The 19,963-nt window shown below is 37.7% G+C and overlaps 1 protein-coding gene across 3 annotated transcripts in view; it reads right to left on the reverse strand.

The window, feature by feature from the left end:
• Positions 1–19,963, reverse strand: part of apbb2a (amyloid beta (A4) precursor protein-binding, family B, member 2a) — a 41,187-nt gene that overhangs the window by 12,676 nt on the left and 8,548 nt on the right. For all 3 annotated transcript variants that reach the window (XM_077230906.1, XM_077230904.1, XM_077230905.1), the window contains exons 6-9: positions 19,336–19,469; positions 19,189–19,249; positions 14,393–14,527; positions 12,989–13,116 (exon numbers count right to left, since the gene is read on the reverse strand). In XM_077230906.1, coding sequence (XP_077087021.1) covers positions 12,989–13,116; positions 14,393–14,527; positions 19,189–19,249; positions 19,336–19,469 — 458 coding nt within the window. The remainder of the gene's footprint in view (positions 1–12,988; positions 13,117–14,392; positions 14,528–19,188; positions 19,250–19,335; positions 19,470–19,963) is intronic.

A 19,963-nucleotide genomic window follows, 5' to 3' on the forward strand; every position in this document is an offset into this window, starting at 1 on the left:
GACGCTTCAAGTAAATATCTGAGCTCAAAGAGGTTTAGCTGACAAAAAACACCTGGGAAACCCGATGGAAATTAATCAAGCACAGGAACCTCACAGATTCACTGTTTGATTCGCACAGATGAAAATTATATATTACACTCAGATCAAAGAGCATTTAATCAGCAGCTAATGAGACACGAGGAACAAAAACATCCATCAGAGAGAGACACAAGAGAGAATAGGTAGAGGAATGTGTGTGTGTGTGTGTGTGTGTGTGTGTGTGTGTGTGTGTGTGTGTGTGTGTGTGTGTGTGTGTGTGTGTGTGTGTGTGTGTGTGTGTGAGATGAATGTAAAGGTTAACGGTTTTGTGGCCGTGTTTCAGTGTCACTGGTGACATTTTGAGTTTGCTTCAACAGTCCAACTAATGCAGCAAACGCTTTCTGACGGCTAGAACGGCTCGATCTGAGCAAACACTGGGTCAAAAACTGCTGGACTGACACATATTACTGTGTTGCTGTTATTTTAGTATAACTGGAGATACTATAGTTTTTAATAATATTTTAAATGTTTTTATTTTTATATTTCCATTTTAATTTTAGTTAAAGCGTTAGTAATTTTGTTTGTAGTATTTTTTTGTCATTTTTAATAATTTTTTTTGTTGATTTAAAAAAAATCATTTTAGTCTAGGTATTTTAGTACCTAATGAAATGAAAATGAGAAATGTTTCCTTGGCAACTAGCTGACATTCTTTTATCTATTATGAATGAAAAAGTCAAATTACAATAAATCATTTTACAATAAAAAAATGTAAATAAACAGAAACAATACCGAAGGAGTGTTACCGAAGGAGTGTTACCGAAGGAGTGTTACCGAAGGTTGTGTTACTGAAGGTTGTGCTAGCAAAGGTTGTGTTACCAAAGGAGTTTTACCGAAGGAGTGTTACCGAAAGAGTGTTACCGAAGGAGTTTTACCGAAAGAGTGTTACCGAAGGAGTGTTACCGAAGGTTGTGTTACCGAAGGAGTGTTACCGAAGGTTGTGTTACCGAAGGAGTGTTACCAAAGGAGTGTTAACGAAGGAGTGTTACCGAAGGTTGTGTTACCGAAGGTTGTGTTACCGAATGAGTTTTACCGAAGGTTGTGTTACCGAATGAGTTTTACCGAAGGTTGTGTTACCAAAGGAGTGTTACCAAAGGAGTGTTAACGAAGGAGTGTTACCGAAGGTTGTGTTACCGAAGGTTGTGTTACCGAATGAGTTTTACCGAAGGTTGTGTTACCGAAGGAGTGTTACCGAAGGAGTTTTACAGAAGGTTGTGTTACCGAAGGAGTGTTACCGAAGGAGTTTTACAGAAGGTTGTGTTACCAAAGAAGTTTTACAGAAGGTTCTGTTACCGAAGGAGTGTTACCGAAAGAGTGTTACCGAAGGAGTTTTACCGAAAGAGTGTTACCGAAGGAGTTTTACCGAAAGAGTGTTACCGAAGGAGTGTTACCGAAGGAGTGTTACCGAAGGTTGTGTTACTGAAGGTTGTGCTAGCAAAGGTTGTGTTACCAAAGGAGTTTTACCGAAGGAGTGTTACCGAAAGAGTGTTACCGAAGGAGTTTTACCGAAAGAGTGTTACCGAAGGAGTGTTACCGAAGGTTGTGTTACCGAAGGAGTGTTACCGAAGGTTGTTTTACCGAAGGAGTGTTACCAAAGGAGTGTTAACGAAGGAGTGTTACCGAAGGTTGTGTTACCGAAGGTTGTGTTACCGAATGAGTTTTACCGAAGGTTGTGTTACCGAATGAGTTTTACCGAAGGTTGTGTTACCAAAGGAGTGTTACCAAAGGAGTGTTAACGAAGGAGTGTTACCGAAGGTTGTGTTACCGAAGGTTGTGTTACCGAATGAGTTTTACCGAAGGTTGTGTTACCGAAGGAGTGTTACCGAAGGAGTTTTACAGAAGGTTGTGTTACCGAAGGAGTGTTACCGAAGGAGTTTTACAGAAGGTTGTGTTACCAAAGAAGTTTTACAGAAGGTTCTGTTACTGAAGGAGTGTTACCAAAGGAGTGTTACCGAAGTATTGTTACCGAAGGAGTGTTACCGAAGGAGTGTTACCGAAAGAGTGTTACCGAAAGAGTGTTACTGAAGGAGTGTTACCGAAGGTTGTGTTACCGAAGGTTGTGCTAGCAAAGATTGTGTTACCAAAGGAGTTTTACCGAAGGAGTGTTACCGAAAGAGTGTTACCGAAGGAGTTTTACCGAAAGAGTGTTACCGAAGGAGTTTTACCGAAAGAGTGTTACCGAAGGAGTGTTACCGAAGGTTGTGTTACCGAAGGAGTGTTACCGAAGGTTGTGTTACCGAAGGAGTGTTACCAAAGGAGTTTTACCGAAAGAGTGTTACCGAAGGAGTTTTACTGAAGGTTGTGTTATCGAAGGTTTTGTTACCGAAGGATTTTACCGAAAGAGTGTTACCGAAGGAGTGTGACCGAAGGAGTGTGACCGAAGGTTGTGTTACCGAAGGAGTTAGAGTAGTTGCACATGAATGCTTGCCTGTATCTGATTCACCAAGTGACACAGTTCAGTAGTTGTGAATGAGAATGTGAATGTTCCTCCTGCCACAACTCTGAACGACCCGCCTCCTAACGGGTTAAACTGTCAATGTTTCAAGGCTGAGAGAGGCTGATCATCAAGGGTTCATGAGTTTACGCTCTTCTTCTGCATTTAGATGCGACTGTCACGCAGAAACTCTGAAGTGTGGATGTGGCTTTTATGTCTGAAAACAGAATTTCACTATAAATGTCATGAACTGAAGCTCTGAGGAAACTATAAAATATACAGACACACTCACAGGATCCCCGCCTGTCTCTGCTCTTTACCTGCACATGAAGAGACTTGAGCTGACGTCTTAAATAACAGGTGTGTGTTTGTGTGTGTTTATGTGTGTGTGTGTGTGTGTGTGTGTGTGTGTGTGTGTGTGTGTGTGTGTGTGTGTGTGTGTGTGTGTGTGTGTGTGTGTGTGAAGTCTCAGAGCCCCAGCGATGAACCCATTCTGTCTGTCTCCAAACATACAGAAATTAAAGTTTCCTGACACACGCATATGGAGAAAAGCACTTTTCACATGATGATGATGATGATAAGGAATCACATTATACTTTCAACTCACACTGGCAAACTAAATACTAATACAAATGAATATTAAGAATGTTTACCAAGCTGTCTGCGTGACCTACAGTTATGAATGAATCCTAAAATCATTTATTGTTGTTGAGGAGAGTGTGCTGCTATTTTATTAAGAGATCAGACGCTAAATTTTCCTCATAAAAGAGATGAATAAATTCCACAGACGCAGATTCAAAGAGGAATTGAGACACATTTATAGACCAGAAGATCACTGAGACTTGAGGACTATTAAACACCAGATTGGAAGAAAACACATAGAAACCACCCTGAACACCCAAAAAAACACTCAAACCATCCATAACACCCTAACAACCTCCAGGACACCCTAGCAACCACCCAAACGACCCACAACACCCTAGCAATCACATAGAACACCTCAACAACCAGAAAACCCATTCACAACACCCTTGCAACCACAAAACATCCTAACAACCCCCCAAAACACCCCTAGCAACCACACAGAACACCCTAGCAACCACCCCAACAACCACCTAAACTATTCACAACACTCTAACAACCACCCAGAACACCCCAGCAACCATCCAAAACACCCAAGCATCAACTTAGCAACCAGGGCTGCTGGATTACGCCCCAGTGATGTTCAGGGGTGGACCTTTATGTTTACTTTTTTCTAATAATCGTATGTTTTTGTACAATTCACATTGGATTAATTCATCCAAACTCACCACCTTATGACACCTTACCAACACTTACACACACACTCACTGTCACACACGTGCTCTCTCACACTCTCACACACACACACACACACACACACACACACACACACACACACACACACACACACACACACACACTCAATCACTGCCTCTTTCTCTCCTTTTCCCAAAAGATTGTGATTGTTTCAGCATGTCATTAATATCTATCGCCTCCATACAAACCCTTGGAGACTCACACAGTCTGACTGTATTTTGCTCACATTTGCAGAACAGCAAAAGTCATAGAACATTTACACACACACACACACACACACACACACACACACACACACACACACACACACACAGTCTCATTAAAAAAAAATTCACTTGCATTTCTCCTTTATTTGCATAATTTTATACGCTGTACAAAAAAACAGTAATAGTGCAAAAAAAACACACACACACTCATACTCATCTAGTCCTAACGAGCACAAACAATACACTTACTTTTACATAAAACTAACTATAATGGCAACAGACTAACACAAAAAGAACCAATAAAGCTGACAATCGTCCCCAAGAAGTAAAACTAAACACACACGAGTGCATGGAAACAGCAGCAGCGCGATGCAGCAGTGTGTGTGTGTGTGTGATACTCACACTGATGTCACTCATCACCATCCAGCCGCACTCTGGCTCATTACTCCCATCGCCACGACGACCAGCATCAGTTCAAACACACACACACACACTGATCCCCGACTCTCGTCCTCCTCGTCTGTCTCGGATCCGTCACTCCCTCAGCAAACACACACACACACACTCTCTCTCTAAGAGCCAAACCCACCGAAAGACCCTTCTCTCTCTCTCTCTCTCTCTCTCTCTCTCTCTCTCTCTCTCTCTCTCTCTCTCTCTCTCTCTCTCTCTCTCTCTCTCTCTCTCTCTCTCTCTCTCTCTCTCTCTCTCTCTCTCTCTCTCTCTCTCTCTCTCTCTCTCTCTCTCTCTCTCTCTCTCTCTCTCTCTCTCTCTCTCTCTCTCTCTCTCTCTCTCTCTCTCTCTCTCTCTCTCTCTCTCTCTCTCTCGCTGTTAAATTAGAACAAATAGAAAAAAATCTTTAAAAAACGTCTGTCTTGTTCTTAGAGTTAAACGGAATGAAACACGTCAGCGTTTATTAGATGAAATAAGAGAATGTTTCACTACCAGTTTGATATAGCGATGCCACAAAAAGAGGGAGGAGTTGACCAATCTCTCTCTGCCTCTCTCTCTCTCTCACACACACACACACACACACCATATATAGACCTGTGACCTCATCGCTACAAACCCACGTGTTCACAGACACACAAACTGCTGAGTGCTCCAGATATAGAGCAATGACTTCATCCATCCAAACACTCATTCATATTGTATAGAATAGAAAAACAGTGTGTGTGTGTGTGTGTGTGTGTGTGTGTGTGTGTGTGTGTGTGTGTGTGTGTGTGTGTGTGTGTGTGTGTGTGTGTTTTACAAAAAAACTGAATTAAAAACGAAATAAAGAAATTAACTGCTAATGTTTTCCTCAATGACCGTTTTAATACCGTTTCTCGTTGAAATAAACAATGAGAACAAACAACAACAAAAGCCATTAAAGTTAGTGATACTCTAGAGAGGCGGCCCTGTCGGATTACTAACACACTGTTCTGTGCCATTTTGTTGTACAAATAGTGTTGTGTAGAAATGTGCACTTTAAATTCCCGAATGATGCACTTAATTAATTGATGTTGGACACTTCATGCACTCCACATAGCGATTAGTGCTTATGAATCATTTGGGACACAACTAATATGTTTCTATGCTAAAACATGTTGATGTCAGTTGTTCTGGCGCGACATCTGCTGGCTCACGCTGGCACTGCAGTGTCTCTCAAACACACACTCCAGGAAACTTTCACATCATTGGTTTATAATTATACCTAAAGATGTTTCTTATGAGGGTGCGTACTGCAGTGTACATAGCTGAATTGAGTTAGTGCACTAAATCAATGTATGTTCTGTTGGTGGTAAAGTGCGTTGACTGTTTTAGAGTAAGTGTGGATGAGGAAATTTTGGTATTAGTGTAGTTTATGTTCTATAACACGTTAAATGATATTAAAAGATCATAAAAATGGGTTTATCCAGACTATTTCTTTGGTGAGATTCACCCATAAAAGGTCTGATCTCTCCTGATCTCACACCGACATATAATACAGTATTGAGGAATATCAAAGCCTCCAGAAATAAACATCAGTTTGTCGATCAGAAGCCTTGCTCTCAGTCGAAGACATCACCGGATTCTCTCGCTGTCGTTATGAGAGATTCGCTCTGCGCTGGAGTCTGTGAATCAATGTGGTTTATGGTTTAACAAGACACACACACACTCACACACACACGAGATGTGCATCGGTCACACAGACAGAGAGAGAGAGAGTGAGCGCTGTAATGTCTCTCATCACTCTCTGCGGCTGAGAGCGAGATAGAGAGAGAGAGAGAGAAAGAGAGAGAGAGTGAGAGCGAGAGAGTGAGAGAGAGAGAGAGAGAGTGAGAGAGTGAGAGAGAGTGAGAGAGAGAGAGAGAGAGTGAGAGAGTGAGAGAGTGAGAGAGTGAGAGAGTGAGAGAGAGAGTGAGTGAGAGAGACAGAGAGAGAGAGAGAGAGAGAGAGAGAGAGAGAGAAAGAGAGAGAGTGAGAGAGTGAAAGAGAGAGAGAGACAGAGAGAGAGAGTGAGAGAGAGAGAGAGAGAGAGAGAGAGAGAAAGAGAGAGAGTGAGAGAGAGAGAGAGAGTGAGAGAGAGAGAGAGAGTGAGAGAGAGAGAGAGAGAGAGAGAGAGAGAGAGAGAGAGAGAGTGAGAGAGAGAGAGTGAGAGAGAGTGAGAGAGAGAGAGAGAGAGAGAAAGAGAGAGAGAGAGAGTGAGAGAGAGTGAGAGAGAGAGAGTGAGAGAGAGTGAGAGAGAGTGAGAGAGAGAGAGAGAGAGAGAGAGAGAGTGAGAGAGAGAGAGTGAGAGAGAGTGAGAGAGAGAGAGAGAGAGAGAAAGAGAGAGAGTGAGAGAGAGTGAGAGAGAGTGAGAGAGTGAGAGAGAGAGAGAGAGAGAGTGAGAGAGAGAGAGTGAGAGAGAGTGAGAGAGAGAGAGAGAGAGAAAGAGAGAGAGTGAGAGAGAGTGAGAGAGAGTGAGAGAGTGAGAGAGTGAGAGAGAGAGCGAGAGAGCGAGACAATTTCAGAAAGCATGCACATCTAAAAAAATAAACTCAGTTGCACAACCAAAAAATATACAGCGTTTATATTTACGCCACATGCAAACAGGTTGTTTACAGTAACTCCGCCCACCAGTGCCTGATTCAGCCAATCAAAACCTGTCTGAGGGATCTGTCAGTGATGCGAGACAAACCCCGAGTTCAAATCCACCTTTGACTGAACTCTTTTTCTCCCTTTTCCTATCACATATCAGCTTGGAGTTTATTTTAAATAAATATTAAGAAAATATTCTAAAGCTACGAATCAAACGTGTATTTATTAATAGTGGGAATATAGCGTTTACCGGGTATGATATAATAAATATTATCATATGTAATTAATATGTTGTTATTATTGCATTCTGTTCTTTTATATATACACATAATAAACTGAGATGCAATTAAAGCATCTAACCACTAATAATAATAAAAATGCAATGTCAGCATCCTGTTGTTCCCAAAAAAGTGGCGTTTAAGGAGCTCATAAATGTTTTGGGGGAGAAACAGTGTGTTGTTTGTTTGTTTTTGCTTTTTTTTCACTTGGAATACCCAAATGACTTAATACATTTGCTAAAATCTGCAGTAAATCACCAGAACAGACACATACTGTATCCCACAATGCACTGCACTCCACTTACCCTCGTACTATACATGCATGAAAAACTCTATCGTACAGAGCATGCAATAACAAAAAACAGCTGCACAACCAAAAAAACACCAAACTGCAGAGACAGTAACATACTAACAGTGCTGGGTTAGTTACTTTAAAAAAGTAATTAGTTATAGTTACAAGTTAATTCTCACAAAAAATAACTGAGTAACTTCATTACAAAATAAACTAATTACCAGGGGAAATAACTATTGCATTACTTAAAAAAAGAATGTTTAAATATGTGAAATAACTTGGATACCCCCAATATTAAATATGTGAAATGAACGAAATGGAATAAATAGAATAAATTATAATTATAAAACATTGTACATTAAGCTACACTATTTTAATATTGCTCTGGGACAATGTGAGAGACATCTATGAACCATAATATTAAAATATTATCATTACTATAGTGGAACAACAAAACAAAATAGATGGTTTAGAACTTTTAATATTTATTGCACAGACCACAACTGGCCAACAAAAGTCTAAAAACAAATGATGCCTCTAGGAAATGTACCAAAAATAAATAAATGGTAATAAAAGAATATGCATACACATAGGCTACACTCTTTGCACTGCGAATTAAAATTATAAAACTGTCACACACCTTTACAACTGGTAGACATATTCTCAATATAATACTGAACAATGCAACAACATAAACAATAATTGATGTAAATAAAAGGTTTATTTTTATAACCTACAGAGAACGTCATCATCAGAGGATATTTAAACCAAATTCTAACGCAGTTTATTTATAACGCCGTTATTCCATCACTGAATACTGCATATGTTAGTATACGATTCTGACCCCTTACACCAGTGGTTTTCAAACTTTTTCAAGAGGGACCCTTTTTTTTTTTTTTTTTGACGCGACCCATAGGCTTGTGCGCAGAAAAAAAATCAGCTCAGCACTTTTTTTAACCACTTTTGATGATGCACTTGCACTTGCTAATCCTTGACGCGATTGCAACGCAAAGTCGATCCTTAACTAATTTAATCAAGCTAGGCCTACATACAGGAATTTTAACCAAATAATAGCCTATCGTTTGCTGCATGCTTAAAAAATACACAAAACATATTCCACAACAAACTCTTTAAATGTAATATTCAGAACAGAACAAGAATTTAAAAAAATAATAACTATAAACATGCCAAAACGAAATAATTTAAAGCGAAAGTAAAAGTAAGGGGCATTATGCTCACGTAACTCTGTTTACGTAACACGTAAAATGTTTCAACATTCGCGAATCGCGATGTATTTGATGGTAAACTATTCTTTATTATAGGCTTTCAGTGCTTGAAGTGGGAAAAGAAAAGTGCCGGTACTCTCTTGCATTGGCAAATCATGACATTTGAGATTTCTACAGTGAAAAATAAAACTTATAACAGAACTAGGCCTAATTGTTTTTTATTAACAACATAAATGTATTAAAACAAGTCGTGCGTGTGTACGTGCGTGCGAAAACGGAACTCCTCCAAGCCTGCAAGTCCAAAAATACATTTAGATTACTACATTTTATTTAATTAAATGCATTTATGGTGAGATTATTATATTTTCATGTCAATCTGTGTTTTGACCACGAACCATGAGCTGTCACTTTAATTCACCGCGTGCAGAACAGCAAAAATAGACTGGGAACGATCTCAGCACCAGGAGCGCATTGACGGACCGCATGCGCGTGCAGTGTGAAAGCTCGAACCTGTTAACATGGGTGCGGGAAAAATACGCACTGCATACGCACTGCAAACGAAGTATATCAGCGGGCGTGACACTGGCGCCTTTTCTGTCAGTGGTCGAGTACCGGCTACATGCGAGAAGTAGCGGTACGCAAGAAAAAGTGCAGGTACGCTTAAGAGTAAAATGTAGAAGTGCCGGCACTGCGTACCGGTGAGTACCGCCCCACTTCGAGCACTGGCTTTGTAGCAACTTCACTCACGTTGCAATATCGACAGGAAAAAAATCATCCTTTTCACATGCGCAAAAATGTGCATGGAAACATCACAGTTGAGCGGTGCTTACGCTGAATGGTACGAATTGTAGCCTAGGCTACTACTGCTATTTAAACAGAGCAGTGTGATTTTTATATTAGGTAGACTATTATTTTAAAACACAACATTGTGCTTTTGTCAAACTGTAAACTCTTGTCAAACTTAACCTACAACTGTCACCCAACCAAAATCACACACAGTTTAAAAGCAAACATATTTATAATTCAAATGAGAATAAAGTTAGTGTTAATTACAATTTTAAGGAAAACAAATATATTGATCTGAAATGTGTGTGTTGCTGCCAATGGAGCGAACGAGAGTGTGTTGCAGAAGCCGCAAGGAACGACGAGTGTTTGTGTTGCGGATGGAGCGAACGAGTGCGTGTTTTGTGTATATATATATTAATGAGAAGGGTGGGCCTGCTTATTCTGCATAATCTGGTCCCAAACCGGTTCGCAGGACGAGAGGGCAACACGCATGTCAGGAGAAGCATTCAGTTTGTTTCGTTGTTTCGTCTTCATTTTGGTCAGGTGACGTGGATTATTTATTTGGCATGAATTTGAATGTTTTTTTAGTGTACTTCTAATCAAAGCTATTATTATTAATATTATTAGAAAACAGATTTTTTTTATTTTTTTTTTATTTAAATCACTGGCGACCCATTTTTTAATTCTCGCGACCCTCGGGTGGACACGTAGGGTTTGAAAACCACTGCCTTACACCAATGTTTCCCAACCGGGGTGCCGTCTGGCGAGAGTAGAAAATCCTTCAAAACCATGTTAATCGCTAAAAACTGTAAAAACTAAATTAAAAAATTACATATCATCAATCTCTGATATTTCATATAACAATAAATAACACACACATTCATAATAAAAATGCAAATCATTAGAAGGGTTTGTGCATAATTTTGTGCAAAATAAGCTTGTTACTCTTAAACGGTCACACACACACACACACACACACACACAAATATTGCCACAATGTCCGTCCTGTCGAGTATTCACATAAACACAGTTGGTTATGTCATAAGACTAAGTGAACGTAAACAGTGTGTGTAACAGCATACTGGAACCGTGCGTCAGGTCTTAAAGTGACAGCAGCCTAATAAACATGCGGTGTGTGTTAATCAAATTACTGCTCGATTACTTTTGATTAATTACTCGATTAATTTTTTTAATTCAATTCAAAGTTTGAAATCAACTAGCTTGTGCTGCTGCAACACAATTAGCCCATTGTAAAAACACAAATACACTGAGTGAGTAAACCTTTAGGTGTTATAATGGTAATCGACCAATGTCTATTTATGAATAAAAGCATAAATTAAAATCTGTCTTCATAAAAAGTAATCTCTTCAGAAAATTGGCTAGACGTACAATGGATGGACAAAAAATTTGATAATATTAAAAATATATGAAACATTTATGGTGGTTCTTCCAAAAATGGTATTGATACTTTTCAAGGTATATTATTGAAGTTAATAGGGTGACACACATTTTTGAAATATTTCAAAGGGTTCAGTGACTGAAAAAAGGTTGTGAAACACCGCCGTACACAAACTGGACGATAAAATAAGGACATTTATGTGTGTGATGCCGATCACTGAATTAAATACGCAACATAAGGTCACGTGACTGTAATATCCTACTGTTAGTCGTGTTTCACATGCTAGGTTTAAGTGTGTAGTATGCAGTACACTAGCATTGCAATTCTAACACAAACAGTGACTTTTAAGAGTTTGTCAGAAAGAAAAACATTTAAAATGTGATGGGATAATCCTCCTTCAATGCTTTAAACTTTTCATGTACAGGGTTTGAAATGAACTTTTTCACTCACCGGCCAATTTGGCTACTAAAATTAAGTTATCGGCCATTCAGAACTTCTACTAGCCAAACAATTAAAAATAAAAAAATAATAATGATAATAAAATGAAACGAACCACATCACAGCTTATATATACTGTGTATATATATATATATATATATATATACTGTCTATCAAATATGATACAATTTGGATTTCATTCATACATTTAATTTCTTAAACACATTTATAGTAAAAAGGATGAAATTGTAATCTCCTCATTCCTCTTTCATCCTTTTCACTATAAATGTGTTTTAGGTGGACAGACAAAGAACATTAAATAAATGTATGATGTTGGAAAATAACAGTGTTTTCTGTTCACCAAATGCTTTTTAATCTTTACAATAATTGCTTCAATGCAAATGAACAAGCGCACCGTTATTTGTTGTGTAGTGACGTGTGTGTGTGTGTGTGTGTGTGTGTTCAAGTAAGCCAGATATGAGCAGATTCTGTGCAATACGCTGTATTTAATATATCATGATGATTCACGAGTATTTGCGCTAAATCTGCACAGATTTGTCTTAAACCAGCAAAGTGAATAAACATAATAAGTAACTCAAATTGGCTCGTGATTTGACAGCGTTACTCGCCACGGTTAATTTATACCCGCATTTGGCGGATGTTAATTACAATCTCTGGTCATGTACGTGTATTAACTTCAAAAACCCGTAAACAACACAACACCGTCTGCAGAAGAAGAGTAATCACCTCCAAACAAGCGTTTAAAGGGGTGTCTATTATGATTTCACTTTTCTAACTTTAGTTAGTGTGTAATGTTGCTGTTTGAGCATAAACAACATCTGCAAAGTTACAGCGCTCAAAGTTCAAAGCAAAGGGAGATTTTTGCTTTTAAAGAACTTTTTAAAGACTACAACAAACGACTGATAGAGAATACAATGAGCTTCTTCACCGGTTAGTGACATCACTAACCCTAAAATTTACATAAACCCCGCCCCCGGAACATGATTTATAGATTATCAAGACAGAATATGCTAATCAATGACTTGAAGATAGTTAACTCCACATCAGCTATATAAATTCATCAACTAACCATTTGTTGTCTACATGTTGTCACTTCTTCTCGAGTCTCTCCATCTTTCTGACTCCGGTTTGAACATAAAAGGCTAAAAGTTTTTTAAATTTTCAGTGCATGTCTGTGTGAAGTAATCAAAGCTGCTAAAGAACACAAGTTGTTGAAGCTCCGCCCCCTGTGCCAGGAGCAGCAGCTCATTTGCATTTAAAGAGACACACACAAAACGGTGTTTTTTCTCACCATCAAAAAGTGATAATTTTAACATGCTATATAAAAATATCTGTATGTTATTTTGAGCTAAAAATTCACACACACACTCTGGGGACATCACAGACTTATTTTACATCTTGTGAAAAGGGAATTATACCAGCCCTTTAATGGAGTTACAAAGGGAAAGTGTCTGACCTGCTGAGGCCCCGCCCCACTCCCCACACGCGGATGCAGCTGATTGGCTGAGAGTGCAGGAGGGTGTGGTCAGTGGCGTCGATGAGGCTGAGAGTGACATCTTGCAGGACCAGTAGCATCGTCTGTCTCTAAACGAGAGAGAAAGAGAGAGAAGTGTGAGTGTGTGACTGAGATCAGGGGCCGGTTGTGACCATGACGACTATAGGTCACAAGGGTCATCGGAACCAATAGTTTAAGTGACCATTTTTTAGCTAAAGTCTTTACTTTACTGTTAGATTAAAGTGTCCTCTCCTTGAGAGAAAGAATGTATTATCTTGATGTTTTGAGACGACTCTTCTGTTTATAGTGAGAGCCTGGCCAAAGTGTGCCAAAGTGTGTCGGTGTGTGTGTTAGTATTCTTGGTTACAGGTTAAGGAACAAGTGGCATTATGGGAGATTGACTGCGCCCAGTAACACAAATCTGCGACCTGGAAGGTCACGACGTGCCTAAACTCAGGGTCCGAGTGTCAGCCGCATAATCGATGGAGATATGCTTCAGTCTTTCTGTACATGTGTGGAAAATGACTATGTTAACTTATTTCTAAGCCAATGAGAATCATTTAACCTGAAGCAAGGACGTAGCTTAGACCATCGCAGAAGAGTATAACTGCTGTGATCTTTGTAACTGTAAGAGAGCGGCCTACGAACTCTATGAGTCTTGAAGCTGACTTCTGCTGATGAAACTGCAAACTATCTTCAGAAAAACTTTTCTTCAATTGACTGCAGTCGTGACTCCCGGTCTTCATTCATCATATCTGCTTCTGGGTCTTTAAAGGACACCTATTATGCAAAGTTCACTTTTATATGCGTGTTGGCAGTGTGTGTACACAACCACCATATAATGATAAATATCCACCCAGTGCTTTTTTAATCCCCATAAATCATAAGCAGTGTCTCAGAAAAAGCGTTCTCAGATTCTGGGCAGTGTGACGTACTTTTGCACAGGCCCCGCCCACGACTGTTGACTGACACTGCTGTATTAGCATAGCTCCGCCCTGAGTGTACGTCTCCGTTTCCCTCCTTCAGGGAAAGAGGGTTACATACGTAATCAAGACGTTTCTGTTTTGATATTATCAGATGAGATTGTCCTGACTGAGCGCATGCTCGTGAGGCTCCGCCCCCTGTGTCAGCAGCAGCAGCTCATTTGCATTTAAAGGGATACACACTAAAAGGTTGCGTTTTTCTGAGCCGCAAAGAGTGACAATTTAAACATGCTGTAAAAAAAATATCTGTTGGGCATTTTGAGCTAAAACTTCACATACACACTCTGGGGACATTTATTTTACATCTTGTGAACAGGGGCATAATAGGTGCTCTTTAACTGTTAACCCCCTGCATGTTTCTTCAGATGTGAACCCGTCTCACCCTCATCCGGTCGCTGTCTGTCTCTCTGCGTCGCTGAAGCTGCTGAATGCAGTCGCTGACCGTCGAGCCGCTCTTCCCACACATCAGATCCGCCTCCCGAACCTCCAACCAGCCCAGATACTGGACCCAGAACACCTGCAACAGCAGACCAGCACACCGGACCTCAACTCCTTTCTTAAAGGGATAGTTCACCCAAAAATGAATATTAGCCCATTATTTACTCTCCCTCAAGCCATCCTAGGTTTATATGACATTCTTCTTTCAGACGAATACAATCAGAGTTATATTAAAAATGTCCTGGCTCTTCCGAGCTTTAAATGGCAGTGAATGGTCGTTTCTGTTTTAAAGCTAGTTATTTTAGTCGATAAAGTTTTAAATATGGATATTTGGATATATTCACAAACGCAACGCTTCACTTCAGAAGGCCTTTATTAACCCCACGGAGCCTGTGGAGCACTTTTATGATGGATATATGAACTTTTATGATGGATATATGAACTTTTATGATGAATATATGCACTTTTATGATGAATAGATGCACTTTTATGATGGACAGATGCACTTTTATGATGGATAGATGCACTTTTATGATGGATAGATGCACTTTTATGATGGATAGATGCACTTTTATGATGGACAGATGCACTTTTATGATGGATAGATGCACTTTTATGATGGACAGATGCACTTTTATGATGGATAGATGCACTTTTATGATGGATAGATGCACTTTTATGATGGATAGATGCACTTTTATGATGAATAGATGCACTTTTATGATGAATAGATGCACTTTTATGATGAATAGATGCACTTTTATGATGGACAGATGCACTTTTATGATGGACAGATGCACTTTTATGATGAATAGATGCACTTTTATGATGAATAGATGCACTTTTATGATGAATATATGCACTTTTATGATGAATATATGCACTTTTATGATGGATAGATGCACTTTTATGATGGACAGATGCACTTTTATGATGGACAGATGCACTTTTATGATGAATAGATGCACTTTTATGATGGATAGATGCACTTTTATGATGAATATATGCACTTTTATGATGGATAGATGCACTTTTATGATGGACAGATGCACTTTTATGATGGACAGATGCACTTTTATGATGGACAGATGCACTTTTATGATGGACAGATGCACTTTTATGATGGATAGATGCACTTTTATGATGGACAGATGCACTTTTATGATGGACAGATGCACTTTTATGATGGACAGATGCACTTTTATGATGGACAGATGCACTTTTATGATGAATAGATGCACTTTTATGATGGATAGATGCACTTTTATGATGAATATATGCACTTTTATGATGAATATATGCACTTTTATGATGAATATATGCACTTTTATGATGGATAGATGCACTTTTATGATGAATATATGCACTTTTATGATGAATATATGCACTTTTATGATGAATAGATGCACTTTTATGATGAATATATGCACTTTTATGATGGATAGATGCACTTTTATGATGGATAGATGCACTTTTATGATGGATATATGCACTTTTATGATGGATAGATGCACTTTTATGATGAATATATGCACTTTTATGATGAATAGATGCACTATTATGATGCATATATGCACTCATATGATGCATATATGCACTCATATGATGGATAGATGCACTTTTATGATGGATAGATGCACTTTTATGATGAATAGATGCACTTTTATGATGAATAGATGCACTTTTATGATGAATAGATGCACTTTTATGATGAATATATGCACTTTTATGATGAATATATGCACTTTTATGATGGATAGATGCACTTTTATGATGGACAGATGCACTTTTATGATGGACAGATGCACTTTTATGATGAATAGATGCACTTTTATGATGGATAGATGCACTTTTATGATGAATATATGCACTTTTATGATGGATAGATGCACTTTTATGATGGACAGATGCACTTTTATGATGGACAGATGCACTTTTATGATGGACAGATGCACTTTTATGATGGACAGATGCACTTTTATGATGGATAGATGCACTTTTATGATGGACAGATGCACTTTTATGATGGACAGATGCACTTTTATGATGGACAGATGCACTTTTATGATGGACAGATGCACTTTTATGATGAATAGATGCACTTTTATGATGGATAGATGCACTTTTATGATGAATATATGCACTTTTATGATGAATATATGCACTTTTATGATGAATATATGCACTTTTATGATGGATAGATGCACTTTTATGATGAATATATGCACTTTTATGATGAATATATGCACTTTTATGATGAATAGATGCACTTTTATGATGAATATATGCACTTTTATGATGGATAGATGCACTTTTATGATGGATAGATGCACTTTTATGATGGATATATGCACTTTTATGATGGATAGATGCACTTTTATGATGAATATATGCACTTTTATGATGAATAGATGCACTATTATGATGCATATATGCACTCATATGATGCATATATGCACTCATATGATGGATAGATGCACTTTTATGATGGATAGATGCACTTTTATGATGAATATATGCACTTTTATGATGAATAGATGCACTTTTATGATGAATATATGCACTTTTATGATGGATAGATGCACTTTTATGATGAATAGATGCACTTTTATGATGAATATATGCACTTTTATGATGAATAGATGCACTATTATGATGCATATATGCACTCATATGATGGATAGATGCACTTTTATGATGGATAGATGCACTTTTATGATGGATAGATGCGCTTCTATGATGGATAGATGCACTTTTATGATGGATAGATGCACTTTTATGATGAATAGATGCACTATTATGATGCATATATGCACTTTTATGATGAATAGATGCACTATTATGATGCATATATGCACTCATATGATGGATAGATGCACTTTTATGATGGATAGATGCACTCATATGATGGATAGATGCACTTTTATGATGGATAGATGCACTTTTATGATGGATAGATGCACTTTTATGATGGATAGATGCACTTTTATGATGGACAGATGCACTTTTATGATGGACAGATGCACTTTTATGATGAATATATGCACTTTTATGATGAATAGATGCACTTTTATCTTTTATGATGGATAGATGCACTTTTATGATGGATAGATGCACTTTTATGATGGATAGATGCACTTTTATGATGGACAGATGCACTTTTATGGACTTCAAAACAGAAACACTCACTGTCATTATAAAGCTTGGAAGAGCCAGGACATTTTTTAATATAACTCAGATTGTATTCGTCTGAAAGAAGATTGTTATGTACACCTAGGATGACTTGAGGGTGAGTAAATCATGGGCTAATTTAAATTTTTGGGTAAACTATCATTTTAACCCTATAAATCCTATTGATCTGATCAAGCTGATTTATTCTTTTTTTTAATCAAGTTAAGAGCAGTTTAGATGAATTTAGCCAAGAAAACACAAATATTGTGATGCATTTAACTATAACTCTCTTGTTTGGTATCACCAAATTATTATATTCTGACCAGATATTATGGAAACATATTAAAGGATAAAACTAGTGCCAATAAACAGTGATATTTAACAACAGTGACAACGTGTGGCGCTGTCTGTAACTACAGCTGAGTTTGGCAATGCATTGTGGGAACAGAAGAATGACATCATCTTTTGGTTCAATGAGAAACAGCTGATGTCTAATATACAAGATTGTTATATTTGAGATTTTTTCTTAATATGTTGAGCATGTTAGTACAATTATGCTACTTTAAATACCTAAGCAATAAATACCAATTTTTTAAAAATGATCTATTAAGGTATAACCTGATGTATTGTAAGATTTTCCTGTTTCTGGTATGTCATACTGACTCTTGGTAACAATTTTGTGCTTGTTGGGCAAATTTCATATCCATAAATCCAGAGTAATAACATCTAAACCTAAATTGTCCCTATTTTGTTCTGAGATAAATGTGCTGATTTCACACTTAAATGACAGAGAAACAATAAAGCCATTAAAACTTCCCAGGATTTAACTAAGATAACAAAGACCATTTATATTATTATTATTATTATTTTTATCATGAATATATTCTATTTTATTATTTTGATGTGTAAAATCTGTGTGATTCATATCATCCCTCTTCATTATTACTATTATTATATATTTTACATTTTCTATTTGTGATGTCTGTGATTTTGTCATCCCTCATCATCATCATCATCATTATTATTATTATTATTTATTTTATATTGCTTTTTATTTTATTTTTATTTGCGGTGACCGTTATTTTATATCATCCTTTGTTGTCGTTATTATCATTTTTTATTTTATTCTTTATTTGTGATTTCTGTGCTGTTTCATGCAATCCCTCGTCACTATCATTATTAATATTATTTATTAATATTTTTTATTTGTGATGTCATGTCATCACTCATCATTATTATTATTTATTTTATATTGTTTTTTTATTTTATTCTTTATTTGTGGTGTCTGTTATTTTATGTCATCCTTTGTTGTCGTCGTCATTATTATTATCATTTTTTTTATTTGTGTCTATGTCTGTGTTCTTTTTTATCATTCCTCGTTGTTATTATTATTATTAGTACTTATTTTATTTTTATTTGTGATGTCTATGATTTTGTGTCATCTCTCATCATAGTTAAATGCTGATATTGTGGTGCTCATTGTTCTTGTTATAAGTTGTGTTAATATTTACAGTTAGAAAAGTGTGTATGATCTCCAGAGTGCTTGAAGAGCTTCATCAGCAGATTTACCTGCGTGTCCAGGTCGTTGATGGGTATGATGGTGTCTGCAGGGGCTGATGGGACTTTAGCTCTGGGGAGGATAAAGATGAAAGCATGAAGCTTCTTTCCTGTGACTATAATAATAATGCGGCATGATTTACAGGTGAGGAGCTTCACCTGTGGTTGATGAAGCTGTACGGGCCGCCGTGAGCTCCTAAACTCTCTCGGTTCATCTGTCGTTCTCTCTCGTGCTCCTCCTGTCGTTCGCGCTCGCGACGCTTCTCTCGGGAGTCGCATGTCTCCGTCAGGTCCTGTAAAGAAAGGTAGAAAAGCTGCATAAAGTCTCAAATCTCAGAAAACATTTGCTTGCCTTCCATAGCATGTATATATATATATATATATAATATATTAGTGGCGGGGGAAAAAATCGATTCTGTTCAGTATCGCGATATTTTGCGCATGCAATTATATCGATACAGTAGCGCAAAGTATTACAATATTTAATTACAAAATTATCTGTTTTACTTTCGGGTTTTCTCCATTGGTTTTCTCAGAGTTTACTCTGATCATTTACATTTGCGTATTACATCCACAAGGTGGCGCTTGTGCTTTATTGTCCTGCATTCAACAGGATATCGCACAATATGTTAAGAATCGCAATAATATTGAATCGCGGCCCAAATATCACAATACTATCGAATCGTCACATTTTTGCCAATATATATATATACAGTAGTCAACATTTGAAGTGGATCAAAAAAAAGTTCATCAAAGTTGTCCTAAGACAAGAACGAGTATTGTTCAA

Source organism: Siphateles boraxobius, unplaced genomic scaffold, assembly GCF_051911475.1.
Source record: "Siphateles boraxobius isolate OS27281-9 unplaced genomic scaffold, OSU_SipBor_1 153, whole genome shotgun sequence".
Lineage (NCBI taxonomy): Eukaryota > Metazoa > Chordata > Actinopteri > Cypriniformes > Leuciscidae > Siphateles > Siphateles boraxobius.